This window comes from Cervus elaphus, chromosome 13, assembly GCF_910594005.1.
Source record: "Cervus elaphus chromosome 13, mCerEla1.1, whole genome shotgun sequence".
Taxonomy (NCBI): domain Eukaryota; kingdom Metazoa; phylum Chordata; class Mammalia; order Artiodactyla; family Cervidae; genus Cervus; species Cervus elaphus.
The window spans coordinates 30338644-30357694 of record NC_057827.1 but is presented as its reverse complement, the minus strand read 5'-3'; the positions used below and the strand labels follow the sequence as shown (position 1 = coordinate 30357694).

General features: G+C 48.0%; 1 protein-coding gene across 4 annotated transcripts in view; it reads right to left on the bottom strand.

Annotated features, from left to right (window-relative positions):
- The window catches only part of IL16 (interleukin 16), a 112539-nt gene extending 93716 nt beyond the window's left edge, over positions 1-18823 (bottom strand). Inside the window, exon 1 of one of the 4 annotated variants that reach the window (XM_043921373.1) lies at positions 18123-18823. In XM_043921373.1, coding sequence (XP_043777308.1) covers positions 18123-18162 — 40 coding nt within the window. In that variant the 5' untranslated portion in view covers positions 18163-18823. Of the gene's footprint in view, positions 1-6896; positions 7639-18122 lie in introns of those variants that run through there. The other 3 variants (XM_043921372.1, XM_043921376.1, XM_043921375.1) reach the window with 3 other exon arrangements.
- Between the last annotated feature and the right edge of the window lie 228 nt (positions 18824-19051).

Genomic DNA, 19051 nt, shown 5'->3' with positions numbered 1-19051 from the left:
ATAGAATATTGATGGCTATATTGAGATAAAGTTATTTTTATTATATTAAAGAAATCATCCAAATTACTAATTGCAATTTGGGAAGTATTTTCTCCAAGAATGGTGTTGCCTGTTAAATGCTTTTTTAGCTCCTCAGCCATGTTGTGTATCATTCTTCTGAGTTCTCAGTGTGAAGAAACATATCACTGGCTTTTTTAAGACTGAGCCTCTAATATTATGATCCTTCTGGACCCCAATTTTTCTCATAGAGAAATGAATTTAGTTTGCTAATATTTTGTTTAGGATCATTATATCTGTGCTCACAAAAAGAAATGGTGGACTTCCCTAGTGGCACAGTGAATAAGAATTTGCCTGCCAATGCAGGGGACAGAGGTTTGATTGCTGGTCTGGGAAGATCCCACGTGCCTCCGAGCAACTAAGCCCATGTTGCCACAACTATTGAGCCCTAGTGCTGCAGCTACTGAGGCCTGAGTGCCTAGAATCTATGCTCTGAAACGAGAGGCCACAGCAATGAAGAGCAGTCTCTGCTCACTGCAACTTGAGAAAGCCTTCGAGCAGCAATGAAGACCCAGCACAGTCAAAAATTAATTAATTAAAAATTCTTTTAAAAAAAAGCAGACAAAGCAAAAAGAAATGACCCTTCATCTCACTTTCTGCTGTCTTAGGTTATTATTAAAAAAGGAATTGGGGGAATTCCCTGGAGGTCCAGTGGTTAGGATTCTGCACTTTCACTCCTGAGGCCTGGGTCTGAAATAGTTTACTAATTTAAAATAGGGCTTCTCTTGTAGCTCAGAGGGTGAAGAAACCATCTGCAAAGCAGGAGACCCAGGCTTGATCTCTGGGTCAGGAAGATCCCCTGCAGAAGGAAATGGCAACCCACTCCAGTATTCTTGCTTGGAGAATCTCATGGACAGAGGAGCCTGGTGGGCTACAGATAGTAAATTGAAATACCAGCTGTAAATCCCTTAGCACAGTTGGTTGGCTAGTACAGTTACTATAGCCACCACTGTCAGCATAACCATTATTATAAAAAGCTAGAAATTTTCCTCTGAATGACCCTTTGGCCACAACCCATGGATTTTAAAACATGATGATCTAATTGTTGTTATTTTAGAAATGGCCTGTAACTGCAGCTTTGATTTCCAATTTAAACCCAGATTTTTAGAAGACTGTTGTTGTTATTGTTAGTTTCTTGTGGTTAAGTTTCCAAGATTTAACCTTGTTGTTCTTGTAATTTTTTTATTAGAAAATTCCAGTTTCATTGCATCGTGGCCACAGGATGTGTCCTGGACACTTTTTATTTGTTGGAATTTATTGAGGCTTATTTTATGAGCCAGAATTTGTTGTAGCTAAATGTTTTAAATGTTCAGTGCCCATTTGAAAAGAATGATTATTCTGTTTGGAGTTTCCGATAGGGATGTACTCAAATGTGATATTAAAATATGTATATATTCCATCTTATAAGTCATCAACTAATTATATTTTTGTCTAATCTGTAAAAGCTTAGAGTGGTGTTCATTGAAATCTGGTACCATATCTGTAAGACATTTCCAAAAATTTTGCTTTACATATTTCAATGTCTCTAGTAGAAGAAATTTTTACAGAATGATAGAAGAGTATACCATAAAGTTCTCAATTTTCATATCTCCATGGTGCACTCTTCTTTTATCATTCTGTGAAAATTTCTTGTAATTGTTGCCTCAGCTTTTGTCTGACAGAATTAACATTGTTACCCCACTTTCTTTTAATCTGCCTTTGCATGGGTTTTACCCATCACTTTATTTTTGACCTCATATGATTTCATTTTAAATGTATCTCTTACAAGTGGGGTATAATTTGGAGTGAGAGAGAATTTCTTTCCTTTTTTTTAAATGCAAGGTTTTAATATTTCTGTTTATTTTTGGCTGCACTGGGTCTTCATTGCCACACTTGGGCTTTTTCTAGTTGGAGCGATTGGGACTACTCTCTAGCTGTGGTGGCTTCTCTTGTGTGGAGTACAGGTTCTAGGGCACATGGGGCACATGGGCTCCGTATGTGCAGGTTCCCGGCTCTAGAGCACAGGCTCAGTAGTTGCTCTGTGCAACAAAGACTAGGGATCGAACCCACGTCCCTTGCACTGCAAGTTGGGTTCTTAATCACTGGACCGCCAGGGAAGCCCTCTTTCAATACTTTAGTTTCCCTTTTTCAAGCTGAATCTGGGAGACTTCTTTTTTAAATATAAACCTTGTATTTGATACTATGTTTTATATATCTTATACACATTTAATGGACAACCTTGTATCTTATATCTTAATTGAGACATCTTCCTTCCCATCCGTTTTGGTTTGGTCTTTCTGTAGCTTCTTACTGTCTCCTTTTCTTGCTTTTCAGGTAACCATTCATTCTATCCTGTCCTTAATCAATCAGAGGCTTTACGTTTTATTTTTGTATTATTGACGGCTCCGTAAAGAATTTTTGAAAGTGATGTTTGAGTGTAGATGTTCCCTCTTCATCCATTCAAAGAAAGACACTATCTGATGCCTTTTCCTACACATTCAGGGAAACCTCTCACTTCCTCCTGATACCAACCTCTCCGTTTAGAGGTTTGGGGGACATTATGTATTATCTCTTTCAAAATTATTTTTATCACTTGTATTGATATTATTTCAAAATCCTGTTGAGAACAGTCAATGATTGAGATTAACTTAAAGTTAGCCTCCTTTTGTGGCCCAAATATGTATGTGTACAGTGATTGGTTGAGGTTTGGGTTTTGCTAAAAGATTATGTATCATCTCTTTCATATTATTCTCTATTTCTCTCAACACACACACATGCTTTTACTGTTTGCTTTTTTTCCAACTTTTATTTTATATTGGAGTATAGCTGATTAACAATGATGTGATACACTGCTATAATTAAATGGATAACTAACAAGGACCTACTGTTTAGCACAAGGAACTCTGCTCAATGTTATGTGGTGGCCTGGATGGAAGGCGAGTTTGGGGGAGAATGGATACATGTGTATGTATGACTGAGTCCCTCTGCTATGCACCTGGGCTTCCCAGGTGATGCTAGTGGTAAAGAACCTGTCTGCCAATGCAGAAAACATAAGAGACGCGAGTTCAATCCCTGGGTCAGGAAGATCCCCTGGAGGCGGACACGGCAATACGCTCCAGTATTCTTGCCTGGAGAATCCCATGGACAGAGGAGCCTGGTGGGCTACAGTTCATGGGTGTCACAAAGAGTCAGACGTGGCTGAGTGACTAACACTTTCACAGACATTGAAATTCTGCTCAGATTGCTCACATCTTTCTCATGCAGATGGGAGCCTGAGGAAGGGGCTAAGGTTGACTCTCATTGGATGAGAGCTGCTAGGATCAGCAGGGAGAGAGCTTGTGCCTCATCTGGAGAGCGTGTCTGGGGCAGGCTGGTGGAGGCACCTTCCATCCACCAGGCAGGGCAGCCTTGTCCTCGCTGCTGCAGCTGTCTACCCAGAAGCATTTCTAGCCTAGATGTGCATGCCTAGTCTCAGCCAGAAGCAGGACTGGTGGGATCCCCCCGGGTGGTCCTCAGTGTCTGGGGCACTGCACAGAGCCACCAGCAGCATTACCAGTTGCTCCCACCCAATGCACACACTCTCCTCCATCATCTCCAAGTGTGGCCAACACAGCAGCTCCCAGTGGGCTCCACCCTCCCACCCAGGCACCCTGCTCCCTCCCCCACAAGCCACCCCAACACCCTGTCTGTTCTACACTCTTTCATGCAGACCTCTCCATCTTTCTGCCACAACTTGCTGAGCTTACAACACCAACATATATTTGTTCTTATTTAAACTGGGATCCAAAAGAAGAACTTGAAGTAAATTCCTCATTTCAGGCTGCCTTCCTAACCAAACTCCAAGCTCTTAGTTTATCTTGCCTCATGGGGTATTTTCCTCCCTGCATACACAAGCACGTTGTTATTCTCACTGATTTGGGTCTCAGTATCAAAAACATCTTCTATATTAAAACGGGTTGCCAGCCCAAATGGACAGTGCACATAATAAGGTGCTATTGTCAGAGTTAAGGTTGTTGTCATGATGATAATGTTCATTCAATTTTTATCTTTTAAGATTTTTTTACTGGGATATGGTTGCCTTACAATGCTGTGTTAGTTTCTGCGGTACAGCAGACTGAATCAGTCACATGTACACACACCCCTCCCTGTGCCATAGAGCAGCTTCCCGCTAACTATCTATTTTACACATGGTAGTGTATACATGTCAAACTCAATCTCCCAATTCATCCTACTCACAGCCACGCCCCCCCCCCCCCCCGCCCCTGTGTCCACACTTTTGTTTTCTACAGGGACAAAATTGGGTCGTTTGTAGAGATATGGATACTTCACTCGGCGAATGAAGTAAGTCAGAAAGAGAGAAACGTATCATATATTAATGCGTATATGTGGAAGCTAGAAAAATGGGTGAACCTAGTTGCAGGGCAGGAATAAAGATGAAGGCGCCAAGAACAGACATGTAGATATTGTTCATTCATTTCTGCAACAACTATTTTCTGAGATTCATCATGTGCCAGGCAATGATGATGTAAAGGATGAAGACATGGTCCTTTCCAGCCAGCTGGAGAAGACAGATGTGTACCTGGGTAATATTCTTGGTGCAGAAAGTTTGATAATAAAGGTTTGAATCAAGTGCCACAGTCTGAAGTAACTTTATGTGTGGTATCACCAAGGAATCAGCCCATGAGCTGAGGCTTGAAAGCTGAATGAGGGTTTTCCATGTGTGGGAAGAAAGGAGATTTGGGAGTGAGCATCTCCAGCAGATGGAACGACATGCAAAGTCACAGAGCTGTAAAAGACCCTCCATATTCAGATCAGAGCAGATTTCTGGGCGACACCTGAGTCTGGGGCTGTGAACAGTGGGGAAGGGCCAGATGGCCAGTTCAGGGATGCATGCAGCCATGGTGAAGGAATGAAGATCTGATCCTGCTGATGAGAGGACTTCATTTCAAAGTGCACCCTCTCCTCTTCACCTCCAAATCCTAGAGCCCCAAATGGGGCCCAGAAAGAGAAACAGGGAGTTCGGCAAGAAGGCAGGTCTCAAACTTCTGGCCTGCCTTCAGTCTGAATGATTCTGCTTCTAATTACTTACAAATGAATTTTTATGGTGGTGATTTAGTCACTAGCTCAAGTTCAACTCTTTGTGATCCCAGGGACTGTAGCCCGCCGTGCTCCTCTGTCCATGGGATTCTCCAGGAAAGAATACTGGAGTAGGTTGCCATTTCCTTCTCCAGGGAATCTTCCCAACCCAGGGATCGAACCAACGTCTCCTGCATTGGCAGCCAGATTCTTTACCCGCTGAGCCACCTAGGAAGCCATTGGCAGTGCGTGAAGTTTCCCTAAGCTTCCTCAGCCTGGACTGTGATGCAGGCCCCAGAGACAGGGAGGGGGCCTCGGCCAGACTCACTTGTCGGGGATGGTCACCATGTAATTGAAGAGCTGCCAGGGGATGCCCTGCAGGACGGCCTTCCTGAAGCCGGTGTGGTTCAGCACCTGCCTGGGCCTCCCGTCAATCACCACCACCTGGATGCCATTTTCCGAGCCGAGGTAATTCTTTCTGTCCACTGGAAACCATAATAAACACCAGTGGGGTGGATAAATGAATATCTCTGGCTTCGAGGAGGGGGCTGGCCCACCCTGATAGCTCACACCCTCATCATGTTTGGAATACAGGAGGTGCCCTCAACTGTGGTCATACAAGTTGACTGCCAGTTAACTTGGGGACATAAAAGAGAACAGAAGGGACTTCCCTGGTGGTCAAATGGTTAAGACTCTGTCTGCCAATGCAGGGGACAAGGGTTCATTCCCTGGTCCCGGAAGATTGCACATGCCATGGGGCAACTACACCAGTGTGCCACAACTACTGAGCCTGAGCCCTAGAGCCTGTGCTCTGCAACAAGAGAAGTCATCGCAAGGAGAAGCCTTTGCATCACTACTAAAGAGTAGCCCCCACTTGCCTCAACTAGAGAAAGCCTGCACACAGCAACGAAGACCCTGTACAACCAAAAATAAGTAAATCACTTTTAAAAGGAGAGCGAACGGAAGAGAGGAAAGGAATGGAGCCAAGGAATGGAGCCATCCTGTCCTTCTCAGCAACCTGGACCAAGGGCTGCTTGGGGAAATGGGGAAGGCTTGGTGCTGGGCTCTTGGGACAAAGGTGCAGCCTTCAAAGGGCTCAGCCAGAAATGGGAGGATTGAACCTGGCATGAGAAGGAAGTGGATGTTTCCTTGTGTCCATAGGGAGCAAGCAATCTGCTGAGTCCTCTGACAACAGAGCAAGCACATTCATCAACCAACAAGCACCAACCCAACTGTGTGAGTGAAACCACACGGAATTAGTCCAAAGCAAGTGGACCCTCATCTAGAGCAAGTGCAGTGACTGACAGCCTTCCCAATGCCAGTGTCAGAGCTGTCCATGCACCGTGCCCATCTCAGGGAGAGGAAGCTTGGCAGGCAGCAGGGGAAGTCTCCTTTGGGCTGCCTCCACCCCCTCCTCTCGACCCTTCCTCCTACCTCTTTGCACATCTCCGGCCCCAAGATGAGGTCTTGGCTGTTAAGGTAGAAATCCCCGAACCAGTAGCTCCCGGGGCTGCAAAGTGAGGACAAACGACTGCCCGCAACACATCTGACCTCCCAGATGGCTTCCTCCTCCCCTCACTCTGCAAAGGTGGTCCACGAGTCCCACCTCAGTTACCGGCTTCTGTTCCTGCCCAACCCCAGCACAGCTGCCAAATAGGAAACCAAGATCCAGCAACCACGCCCCGCCCCCATGCAGGTCAGAAAAGTCAGCCTCCTGCCTCTGTGAACCGCCTCCTGGTCAGAACTGCTGCTCGAGGGACATTTTCTCTCCCGGGCCCACCTACCTCTCTGCTAACAGCCCCTGGGGCTGTGCCCTCCTTGGCTTCCCTCTCCAACTGCCCAGCCGGGACCACGGCATCATTTATCCCGGGAGAGCCAGGGCTGAGGCTGGGGTCAGAGGCAGCAAGAAATGAGAAATGGACGCTCCTTTCTTACCCAGAGGCTGCTCTCTGAATCAGATCCTGAGATCTGACACCGTTCTCAGCACCTGCTCTGGACAGGTGACTCTGGGCGAATGTGGCCAAACTGTCATTGGCCAGCTCAGAGACTCCCGACCTGAGCCATCTGACTTCTCCGTGGGAAGAGTCTTGGTCCAAAAGGGCCGGGCTGCCAGCGCTGGGAAGCTCGGACTCAGAACAAAGTCCACCATCTGCTGGACTGGCAGAGAACAGGCAGGAGGCCAGTGCCACCCAGAAGCCCAGAACCCGGCGAGGCGCCTCCTTGTGGTCCCAGGCAACCCCTGCCTTCCCTGGGTAACCCAGAAGTGACTGGGAGGGCAGGAAGGTTATGAACATGACCCAGTGTCTCAGAGAGCCTGGCATAAGGTCAGCTCACACCTTCCTGCCATGGATCTTTTAATATCACTACATTCATTTTACAGATGAAAAGTCACTGCACAGAAATTCCTTGAGCACCTACTAAGTGCCAGACCTGGGCACCCAGGGTCATAGCCTATTACTGGTTCAGCAAAATCCAGTGACTTCCCAGAGGCCATGTAGCTAGCAAGATGTCAAGCCAGGTGTCTAATCAAGATTCACCCAACCCCTAATCCCTGGCTCTCTTCATGGCATTGTATTGGGACTTCCCTGGTGGTCCAGAGGGTAAGACTCCATGCTCCCACTGCAGGGGGCCTAGATTCAATCCCTGGTTGGAGAACTAGATCCCACATACCACAGCTAAGAGTTTGCATGGCACAATGAAGATGTTGTGCATGCATGCATGCTAAGTTGCTTCAGTTGTGTCCAACTGTTTGCGATTCCATGGACTATAGACTGCCAGGTTCCTCTGTTCATGGAATTCTTCCCGACCCAGGGATCAAACCCATGTCTCTTGTGTCTCCTGCATTAGCAGGCAGGTTCTTTACCACTAGCACTGCCTGGGAAGCCCTAAGGCATGGTACAGTCAAATGCATATTTTAAAAAAAGAGAGAGAGAGAAAGAAACTGGCTTTTGGGAGCCTGTCTGGTCCCCAAGTCAGTTGTGGGCATCAGTAGGGATGCCTCTGGGAAAACAATGGAAAAAATAAGTTATGTAACAAGTTTGAACCCATGGAAGATTCTTCTAGAAATACCAATTCTTAAGCTGCACCTTGTCCTCCAGAATCAGAATCTCTGAGCATGGGGCCTGGCCTGGCACTCCATTTTTACAAGCCCTCCAGGATCATCTGGTGCCTGCTCAAGTTCAAGGGAGTTTCCCAGATGGCTCAGTGGTAAAGAATCCATCTGCCAATGCAGGAGACACAAGCTGGATCCCTGCATTGGGAAGATCCCCTGGAGAAGGAAATGGCAAACCACTCCAGTATTCTTGCCTGGAGAATCCCATAGACAGAGGAGCCTGGCGGGCTGCAGTCCACAGGGTCACAAACAGTCAGCCATGACTGAGCACGCAGACACGAGTTCAGGAACCAGGGACTTCACTTACGTAGAGCGAATTGAGAACCACAGCATCAGTGGACAAGGCACTTCTGTGTGTCCTACTGGGATTCTCATCACGTGGGCAGAGTGCTTTTCCCCCACATGTGCCCCTGGAGAGCCTGATCTAAGGGTGACATTTAACCCGTCTGCCCCTTAAAGACCATCCCACACTTTTGTCTTAAGCACGGCCTCTATGAGCTGTTTGTATGGACCAGGCTGGGACTTTTGTGTGACCCTCTCTTCTAACAAACGGAATGCTTTCTGACGCTCACCACCAAATGTTTTAGGGCTGGCTGGGGGCTTTAATGAGGGTGTAGGTGCAATCCGTGGGAAGCCCCCGGAATGCCATGCAGGGCTTTGGAAATCTGGCCATCGCTGGGACAGAGGCCCGCGGTCACAAGGGAGGCGCCGTGGAGACAAAGCTGCCTTTGTCAACGGGTGTGGGGGGCAGTTCCACATGGCAGGGCTGGGTCTGGGGTGCAGTGGAGTAACTTCTCAAGTGCAGGGAGGGCTTCCCTGGTGGCTCAGTGGTAAAGAATCCGCCTGCAATGCAGGAGACGCTGGTTTGATCCCTGGATTGGGAAGATCTCCCATGCCACGGAGCAACTAAGCGCTACAACGGCTGAGCCTGTGCTCTAGAGTCTGGGAGCAGCAACTAGTGAAGCCCGTGCGCCCTAGTGCCTGTGCTCCACAACAAGAGAAGCCACCGCAACGAGAAGCCCAAGCACCACAACTAGAGAGGAGCCCCTGCTCATCACAACTGGAGAAAGCCTGTGCAGCAATGAAGACCCAGCACCGCCAAAAATAAATAAAAGTGTATAAAGTGCAGGGAACCTTGGTCAGTGTTGCCTGCTCTGCTCACGCCTGTGATGCAGTCAGGGCTCAATCCCGGGGGTAGACCACCAAGGCTGCTTCACTGGCAGAGAAAGACTGGGGGTGATCTGGCAGCCCAGGAGGCCAGCCTGACCCTTCCAGACCCCACAGTCTCTGCGGGCCCTACAGCCTCCCTCCCACACCTTGTCCTTGTGTCTGAATCCAGGTCCTGCTTCTTCTGCTCACTCTCAGCAGATGAATTCATTCTGGCCCAGACCTTCACTGACACAGTGCGGTTTCTCTCCTGGTGTAGACATCCGTGCCACCTGGGACTCTTCCAGGAAAAGGAGATCCTCCCCTCTGCTTCCGACACTCCCAAAGGTGAGCTGGTGCCTGAAGAAAGCTGGGAGGATGCAGCTGGAGAGCCCCACGTGGGTGAGAGGTAGGGGCCCCTGAACCACACACCAAGCTTGGCCAGCTCCTACTGTGGGATGTCGGTCACGTCTCAGCCTTGGTTCACTCAGCTGCCAAATGGAATTAAAAACTCCTACCGCGAGGGCCAACAAACACATGAAGAGATGCTCAACACCACTAATTATTAGGGAAATACAATTAAAACTGCAATGAGCTATCACCTCACTCCCATCAAAATGGCCATAATTTAAAAAAAAGAAATCTACAAACAATAAATGCTGGAGAGGGTGTGGAGAAAAGGGAACTCTCCTACATTGTTGGTGAGAATGTAAGATGGTACAGCCACTATGGAGAAGAGTGCAGAAATTCCTTATAAAACTAAAAATAGAACTACCATATGACCTAGCAATCCCACTTGTGGGCATAAACCCAGAGAAAACCATGATTCAGAAAAGACACTTGCACCTCAATGTTCATAGCCGCACTGTTTACAATAGCCAAGACATGGGAGCAACCTAGATGTCCATCGACAGAAGAATGGATAGAAAAAGATGTGGTATATCTCCTTCACTTTCTTCATAGAACTCGTCACCATCTGAAGGTGTCCTGTAGTCTATTTGGTCTGTGGTTTGTATCTCTATGTCCCGTTTAGAGTGCAAACGCCCCAGACAGGAGGAATTCATCAGATTTGTTCACTGCGGGGTCTGCAGCCCTAGGGCATGGCTGGTCCAGAGGAGCTCAGTAAACACTTACTGAGTGAATCAACCCCAAACTGAATGAACAAATAAATGACGAATGCCATGTAATGGGCATCTACATTTGTTTGTATTTTAGAGTCTACAGGGAGTTCTGGAAGACATTTTCTTAATCTAATATAGGTGACTATGCTCAGGTTTAGATGGAACTTAACCTATTCAACCCTCTCTCCTAGTTTCTCAAGGCCACAGATGAGAAAAGAGTGAGCAAGTTCTCTCCAAGAGAAGAGAGCTTATTTCTGAGAGCATCAGTGGCCCTTTGGATTGGACAAGCAGTCACTTGGTTTAATTCACAGCTACAGGATGAAGAACACTTGGAGGTACAGAAGCTTGACTGGTTAAAACAGTAACAACTGGGACTTCCCTATCAGTCCAGTGGTTATGACTCTGAGCTTCTACTGCAGGGGGCATGAGTTTGATCCCTGTTCAGGGAACTAAGATCCTATATGCTGTGTGGTGCAGCCAAAAATAATAATAATAGCAACGACTGTCATTCGCAAAGCACTTGCTCTGAGCCACCCTACTAAGTACCATCGACACAGTATCCATCTCCACAATTAACTTATAGGGTTGGTGCTATTCGTTATTCCTATTTTCTGGATGAGGAAGGGAGAAAGAGGAGGCACCAGCTGGTAACAGGCTTTCCCAAGGCACAGAGCCAGTGTTTGAGCCCAAGGTTATCTGACGACAAAGTCCAGGCCATTCTGGCCCTTGGAATAAACACTGAATAAATAAACCAGGCGGAGTTGAGCAATCTGGAAATTCCTACCCAGCCCGGCAGCCCAGGCACAGGGGTTGGAGGTTGAGAAAGGGTTAAGCACCAAAGAGAGAGGGAAAGGCTGGTGTTTGGGTGGTGCTTTTTCAAGGCCCTGATCAGGAAGGTTTGCACACGGTGTGCTTGCTTGCCCTCCACCCGGCCACAAGAAAAGGCCAGGTTTTCATGAATGACTGACACTCCCAGGACAGGATGGAGGTGGGGGATGTTTCCATTCCACAAGATTTAGGCAGGGACCATGTGTTCAGTCTGGGGTCTTGCCTCTTATAAGGGTGCAGAGATAGTCGAGTCCCTCATCTTTTCTGGCTCTTATAGGATGCTGGAGCTCTCCGAGCCAGGGGCCCGGCGGCTCTGTTCAGTATGTGTTCAGACAGGACAAGGGGCGAGCTGGGGTGGGAGGGAACAGTCAGGCCCCCTCCTGCAGTCCTCCTGCCCACACAGTTATCGCAGGAAAGCCACTTCCTGACTTGCTTCAGAAAGCAACGTTTTTAAAGATGAAGAAATCCCTGCTTTCTTTTCTTAATTTGTTATTGTCATGACATGACTGACTCAATAAGTAAAAATGTTCAATTCCTGCCCGAGGTCACAGGCTCATCTCCCCCAGGCTTGAAGCTCCTCCGGAGGCTTCATGCCTTCTCCCACTTCCGCACCTCAGCACACGCACATGCTGCCCTTTTCTAACTCACAGAGCCCCTGCTTCCCAGCCGGCTCTCATGTTTGGCTCAGAGCCACCTCCTCCAGGAAGTCTTCCATGACACCTCCATCCCAATTCACCAATGGAATTAGGCACTGCTCTTCTGTCATTTCAAAGCTCTCTCATCAAGGTCTTATCCATTTACTGTGAGATCCCTGATGCCAGGGACTGTGTCTTCTCTCTCTCTCTCTCTGTAGCCCTGCACAGTCCCTGGATGTTAAATAGCTGTTGGAGGAAGGAACGAGAAAAGCAAAAAAAAAAAAAAAAAAAACAGGAAAAAAAAGCAGGAGGAAGGAGGGAGAGAAGGGTCTCTGTGGTCAGATGCATAGACAGATATATGCATACGTCAGATATAATAGAGACAGAGACAGACAGATATAACTAACTGCATGCCCAGGTATGTGTATGTACCCTCCAGTCATAGGAAGGGTATGGCGGGAAAAGTCCACCATGATCCAGGAGTTCAGAGACCTGAACTCTTATTCTCAGGTTGTTGCTGACTGGCTGTGTGACCTGGGATAAGCCATGCCCTCTTCTGAGCTTCAGCTATCTCTTTTATAAAATGTGTTATTATAAGCCTTTCAAGGGCTTCCCTGGTGGCTCGGTGGTAAAGAATCCACCTGCCAGCAGCAATGGAGACACAGACATAGAGAACAGACTTAGGAACACGAGGTGGGGCGGGGGCGGTGGAAGGAGGAGAGAGTGGGATGTATGGAGAGTAAAATGGAAACATACACTCAGTTCAATTCAGTTCAGTCCCTCATTCGTGTCCAACTCTTTGGGACCCCATGGACTGCAGCACGCCAGGCCTCCCTGCATCACCAGCTCCTGGAGCCTACTCAAACTCATGTCCATTGAGTCGGTGATGCCATCCAACCATCTCATCCTCCATCGTCCCCTTCTCCTCCCACCTTCAATCTTTCCCAGCATCAGGGTCTTTTCAAATGAGTCAGTTCTTCGCATCAGGTGGCCAAAGTATTGGAGTTTCAGCTTCAGCATCAGTCCTTCCAATGAACACTCAGAATAGATCTCCTTTAGGATGGACTGGTTGGATCTCCTTGCTGTCCAAGGGACTCTCGTGGAAACATATATTACCATATGTAAAACAGAGAGCCAATGCGAATTTGTTGTATGACTCAGAGAACTCAAACGGGGGCTCAGTAACAACCTAGAGGGGTGGGGTGGGGAGGGAGGTGGGAGGGTGTTTCAAGAGGGACCGGACATACGTATATCCATGGCTGATTCATGTTGATGTTTGGCAGAAACCAACATAATACTGTAAAGCAATTATCCTTCCATTAAAAATAAATATTTCAAAAAAAAAAAAACTAAAAAAAAGAAAAAAGAACCCACATCCAATGCAGAAGACACGGGTTCAATCCTTGGTCCAAGAGGATCCCACATGCCATGGAGCAACTAAGCCCATGCATCACAACTACCGAGCCCAATCACTGCAACTATTGAAATTGTGTGTCTAGAGCCTGTGCATCTGGAGCCCATGTTCCACAAGAGAAGCCACTACAATGAGAAGCCCTCGCACTGCGATGACTAGAGGCCTCCACTCACTGCAACTACAGAAAAGTCTGCACAGCAGTGAATACCCAGCACAGCCATAGTAAATAAAAATCAATTTTCAAAAAAGATTTCAGTAAGAAGGTTCTCACTGCCTGACGTGTGGTGCTGTTCCAAGAAGCATCAGTGTTGCCTTCCTCCGGCGGCACTTCACCTATGGTACCCTAGATGCCATCCTCGACCAGGACAGAAGGCAGGGTGCAGGAGCCAGAAGTCCGTTTTCATCTCATACCATCTCAGCCATTCACATGTTGAAATGTATATGCTCTACACTGCGTGATACCCATTCTGGCTGCTTCCGTGTTATCTTCCCAGGGACAGATGCTCGCACTGGCTCCAATTCCTAGACCAGCCTGGTCTGCAACAGGATACAGGGCATCTCCTATGAGAAAAGCTTGGGGAGGGGACCCTCCGAGGGGACCCCAGGTGAGGCCCTGGGACACATGAGTATATACAGAGCCTTGACATGGTTCTCTTTGCCACCCAAGCGTCCGGTTCCCATGAAGGGCATCTGCTCTGTCTCCTCCATCCTGGCCTATTCCTAACCTTGCTGTCAGACCCCGGAGCCCTACTCCAACCCTACACCAAGCCTGCACCATTATCTGTACCTGCTTCTCCTCTGCCCCCCAAAACCATCTGCTTGATGCTGCTCCCTTCTCCCCAAACCCCAGGCAAAATCTGCACTTGAACTCACTGTGAGGTCCACCCAGTAGAGCTGGATGCTTTTCCCACCAAGGGCTCTGCCCGTAAGGCCAGCAAAGGATGAAGCAGTGCTGTACTTTATTGCTTTGTTCAGTCTCTCAGTGGTGTCTGCCTCTGCCACTCCAAGACAGCAGCGCACCAGGCTTCCCTGCCCTTCACTATCTCCTGGAGTTTGGTCAAACCCATGTCCATTGAATCGGTGATGCATCCAACCATCTCATCCTCTGTAGTCCTCTTCTCCTCCCACCCCCAATCTTTCCCAGCATCAGGGTCTTTTCTAATGAGTCAGCTCATCGCATCAGGTGGCCAAAGTATTAGAGCTTCAGCTTCAACATCAGTCCTTCCAAGGAATATTCAGGGTTGATTTGTTTTAGGATTGACTGATCTGCTCTCTTTGAAGTCCAAGGGACTCTCAAGAGTCTTCTCAGCAGCACAATTCTAAAGCATCAGTTCTTCGGTGCTCAGCCTTCTTTATGGTCCAACTCTCCCTGTATTTTATTAAATTAGGTCTTTATATCTAGTGACACATAGTTTATTATTAATATTAGTAAAAACTGAAAGCAACTGAGGAAGGACATGGGAGAGCCTTCTGGGGTGAGAATAATGTTCCTAACAAGCTAAGTTTGTCAGATGTATCTCTTTTTCAAAATTAATAGAATGGTACCTACATTTCACTGTGTGCAAACTTTACCTGAAAGAAGAATAGTCACCAAATACTGAGCTTGTTTTCATTATATACATGCTGAAGTGTTTAGAAGTGAAGGGTAGGGGTGCCTGAAACTTCTTTGGAAATGTATTAAAAACAAAAGTTGGGAACTTTCCTGGTGGTCCAGTGGTTAAGAATCCACCTTGCAAGGCAGGGGACATGAGTTCCATCCCTGGTCTGGAAGATCCCACGTACACATGGGCAACTAAGCCCGTTCACAACTACTGAGCCCATGTGCCCTAGAGTCCGTGCTCTGCAACAAGAGAAGCCACTGCAAGAAGAAGCCTGTGCACAATTAGAGAGTAGCCCCCACTCACCGCAACTAGAGAAGGCCTGTGCACAGCAGCAACAACCCAGGGCAGTCAAAATAAATGAATAGATTTTAAAAATTTTTAAAAATAAGATGGATGCATGGGTGGTGGATAGAGGATTGGTGGGATGGATAGTCACGTAACAAGGCAAAAAATTGTTGCTTGTAGAATCAAATAGTGGGTATATGCTTGTTGACTACAATTCTTTCCCCTTCCCTATATGTTTGAACATTTTTGATAATAATATTTTGGAAAGAACACAATTGAAAGCAAGCTAAGTTGATATCTGGGGTAGGTATGAAATCAATTGTGTCCCTGATGTGGTTTTCTGAGGCCATAATGGTGTTGGTTCCAATAACGTCACAGGAACTGAGAAGCCTAACGCCAAGTAGAAACATCAGCATGGCAATTGGTCTGTTATGTGTCTAAGGATTGCTGTAGTTATTTTTCAACCACATGTTAAGAAGTCACGCTTTAGCACGAAACAGAGCTGCCTGGGTTCAAACCTCAGTCCTTCTGCTCACCATTTGGATAAGCTCCCCAGGCCCCATTTCTGCTCACCTTACAATAAAGACAAGGCTTTCCCCAGTGGCTCAGACTGTAAAGAATCAGCCTGCAATATGGGAGACCTGGGTTCGATCCCTGGGTCGGGAAGATCCCCTGGAGAAGGGTATGGCAACGCACTCCAGAATTCTTGCCTGGAGAATTCCATGGACAAAGGAATCTGGTGGGCTACAGTCCATGGGGTCGCAGAAAGTCAGACACGACTGAGTGACTAATGCACACATCACCTCATAGGGATGCAGGGGAAGATCCAGTGAGTCCATGCCCATCAGGGTCCTAAATCAGTGCCTGTGCTGAAAGCCCCCAGGTGGAGGGAGGTGCTGGTATTTACAGAGAGATTTCCAAGAGGCACCCTCCAGGGTTGGCCAGCAGATGTGGGGAAGAGAGAGAACGGGCTGACACACAGAGAGAAGGGCTCTTGAGGCCTGGCCCCACCAGCAAAACCTCTTTTTTCCCTGTGCTGACAAGTCACCAGGATGCTTTTTAAAACTTTTTTAAAATTTTATTTGACTGCCTCAGTCTTAGTTGAAGCATGCAGGGTCTTTTGCTGTGGCTTGAGGGCTTAGTTGCCCCAAGGAATGTGGGATCTTCCCAGACCAGGCATTGAACCCGTGTCCCCTGCATTGCAAGGCAGATACTCAGGCACTGGACCAACAGGGAAGTCCCACCAGGATGATTTTTTGAAAGATGCTGTGAGGAAAACAGACTTGATGGACAGATGTTTACAAAGCTCACAGAGGCAATGTTAAGCTCATAAGATCTGAGACAGTTCATTTCTCATTCCTTCTCTACCTCTGCACCCAACCTAACTCCCAAAGCTCCATACACAGCTCAACTGGTGCCTTCTTAGGGAGGCCCACCCTGACCACCAGACTAAGCCAATTCCCCAGCGAGAGCCTCTCATAGTGATGAATCCTCTTGTCATCCTATTGATGTGTGTGTGTGATATTTTATCTCCAGTTTCCCAGTAGGTCCTCAGAGCCCAGCACAGTGCCTGAAGCAGAGACTGTGCTAAATAATCTGTTGAGAATGAATTCCAAGTGTCTGAGAAAGCAACTGCACTCTCTGTAGATTGACAAATAGAAAATTGGTGGTGGGGTGAAGGGTTATTGGTTCAGTCGTGTCCGACTCTTTGCAACCCTGTGGACTGTAGCCTGCCAGGTTCCTCTGTCCATGGGATTCTCCAGGCAAGAATACTGGAGTGGGTAGTCATGCCCTCCTCCAGGGGATCTTCCCAAACCAGGGAGATCAAACCCGTGTCTCCTGTACAGGCAAGCAGATTCTTTAGCACTGAGCCAACAGGGAAGCCCCGAGAGGTTAATTACCTTCCCCCAAACCAACTAGCCCATTCATCTCAGAGCTAAGGCTCCATCTCAGCAGCCAGACCCTGCAGCCCTAGGGTCTTGGTCCCTATGCTGCACTGCCTTTCTTCTGAAGTCAGAGACGCTTTAATGGAACCTAACCAAATGGATCTCAGGGTTCCAGCCTCTCGGCTGTATCTTCCTCCTGGAGCTAGAAAAGTCAGAAATGTGCCTTTGACTTGCTTCTCTCTCTTTTTTAAAAGAAAACCACGTGTTTATTCTCTTCTGCCAAAGTTACAACAGAGCTGAAGCTTTGCCAGTGTTGACTTTAAAAGCTGGGCTGAGGGGTTAAAATCCTTTCCCCTGATGCCTGTTTGTTTATGTTTCCGGAGTGAAAGGAGGAGGTTGTTATAAGAAACCATCTGACCCATTGCAGAGGCTGTACCTGCAGCAAGGCAGGGAGTCTGGCCCGAGGACCTGGCGCCCCTCCCAGCACTTAGATCCGAGAAGGCTCAGAGGGGGTCCCTGCTCCAGAGACCTGCTCTCCTGTTTCGCGCAGATGCAGAGCAGCGCCCCCTCCTGTTCTGCATCCTGTCAGAAGCTGAGCACAGCCGTGGGGACCCTGACAACCTTGGACATTTAGACATCGACGCCCTTGTCCCTGAAAGTTGGCAGGACCCCTCACAGAGGAAGGAAGGGCAGGTAGAAACCGGCTGCCCTAGCCAAGGCTTTCTCTCATCCCCTTTGGGGGGTTCTGCAATAAAGCCCACCCTTCACCCTTCTGACAAGCAGCCTAGTGAGGACTCAACCAGCTTCCGCGAGGACAACGCAGACAGACAGGGAGGGACTGCCCCACACACGCGCACGCACACAAATACAGCACAGTATAACCAGAACGATGCTTTTCTGTGCTTCCTCCCCTCTGGGAGAGTGTCAGAAAGAAAAAGTCAAACCCTCCCTCTCCACCTCCCCGTGATTCAGCCCCACTCACCATTCTCCTTTCGTGGGAAGACCCTCTTCTGCAAACTCATGTCGGGGGGCTCTGAGGATGTGGGAGAGCCGTGACTGGTCCCTTTGGGTCCGGATCAAGAAGTCTTGGGGGATCAACAGCAGCTTCTAGGGCTGGGAGTATTTGAATGGGAGTTAAAATTACAAAGTAACTCCTCGTTAGAACTGTTTTTCCCCCGCCGGCAGGGAGGGAGGAAAAAAAAATCCCTTTCCCTCTGCCAGCAAATCTTTAACGTCTCAAAACAGTCGCTTCCAACTCCTGCCCTCCTTGTGAAGCGAATGTGTAGAAAGCGATGTAATTTCACTGAATCAAGCCCTCAGATCACAAGCCTTTTCCTGTACCACAAACAGAAATGTAAAACCTCAAACTTTCCCTTGGACTGGGAGTCCGTTGCGAGCGGGCAGAACACGATGCTCTGTGAGGTCTAATGTATGGAAAACGTGCTGAACTTTTCAGATCATCCCAAGGGCTGGAGTCAGTTCCCCCCCACTTCCCACCCTCAATCTTTTTTTTTTTTCTTTTTAATGAGTTCTGGTGTGTTCATGTCATTGCAAGGGACAAACACGACACCTCCAGTCCTCACCCAAAGTCGAAGTGATTCATGTTCTCCTTCACACACGCCACACACACACACAGCGCCTGTTGAATCCCAGTGAAAACGGCTTTCATAAAATTTGCGCGGGGCTGGGGCGGAGTGAGGCGGGGTGAATGCAGTCTGTGTCCTGCGAAGGGCAGTTGGGCTCGGGGGAAGGTGGAGGCTGACTTGAATCAAGACAAACAGAAGGCGCCCTGACTCCCGCCCTTGTCAAGAGGAGGAGGGATGAAAGAAAAGTGGACACAAGCCCTGGGGAACTGGGCTCCGAAACTTTCGCAGTGTTCTCTGCCCAACTTCCCCTTGTTAGCCTTCCCAT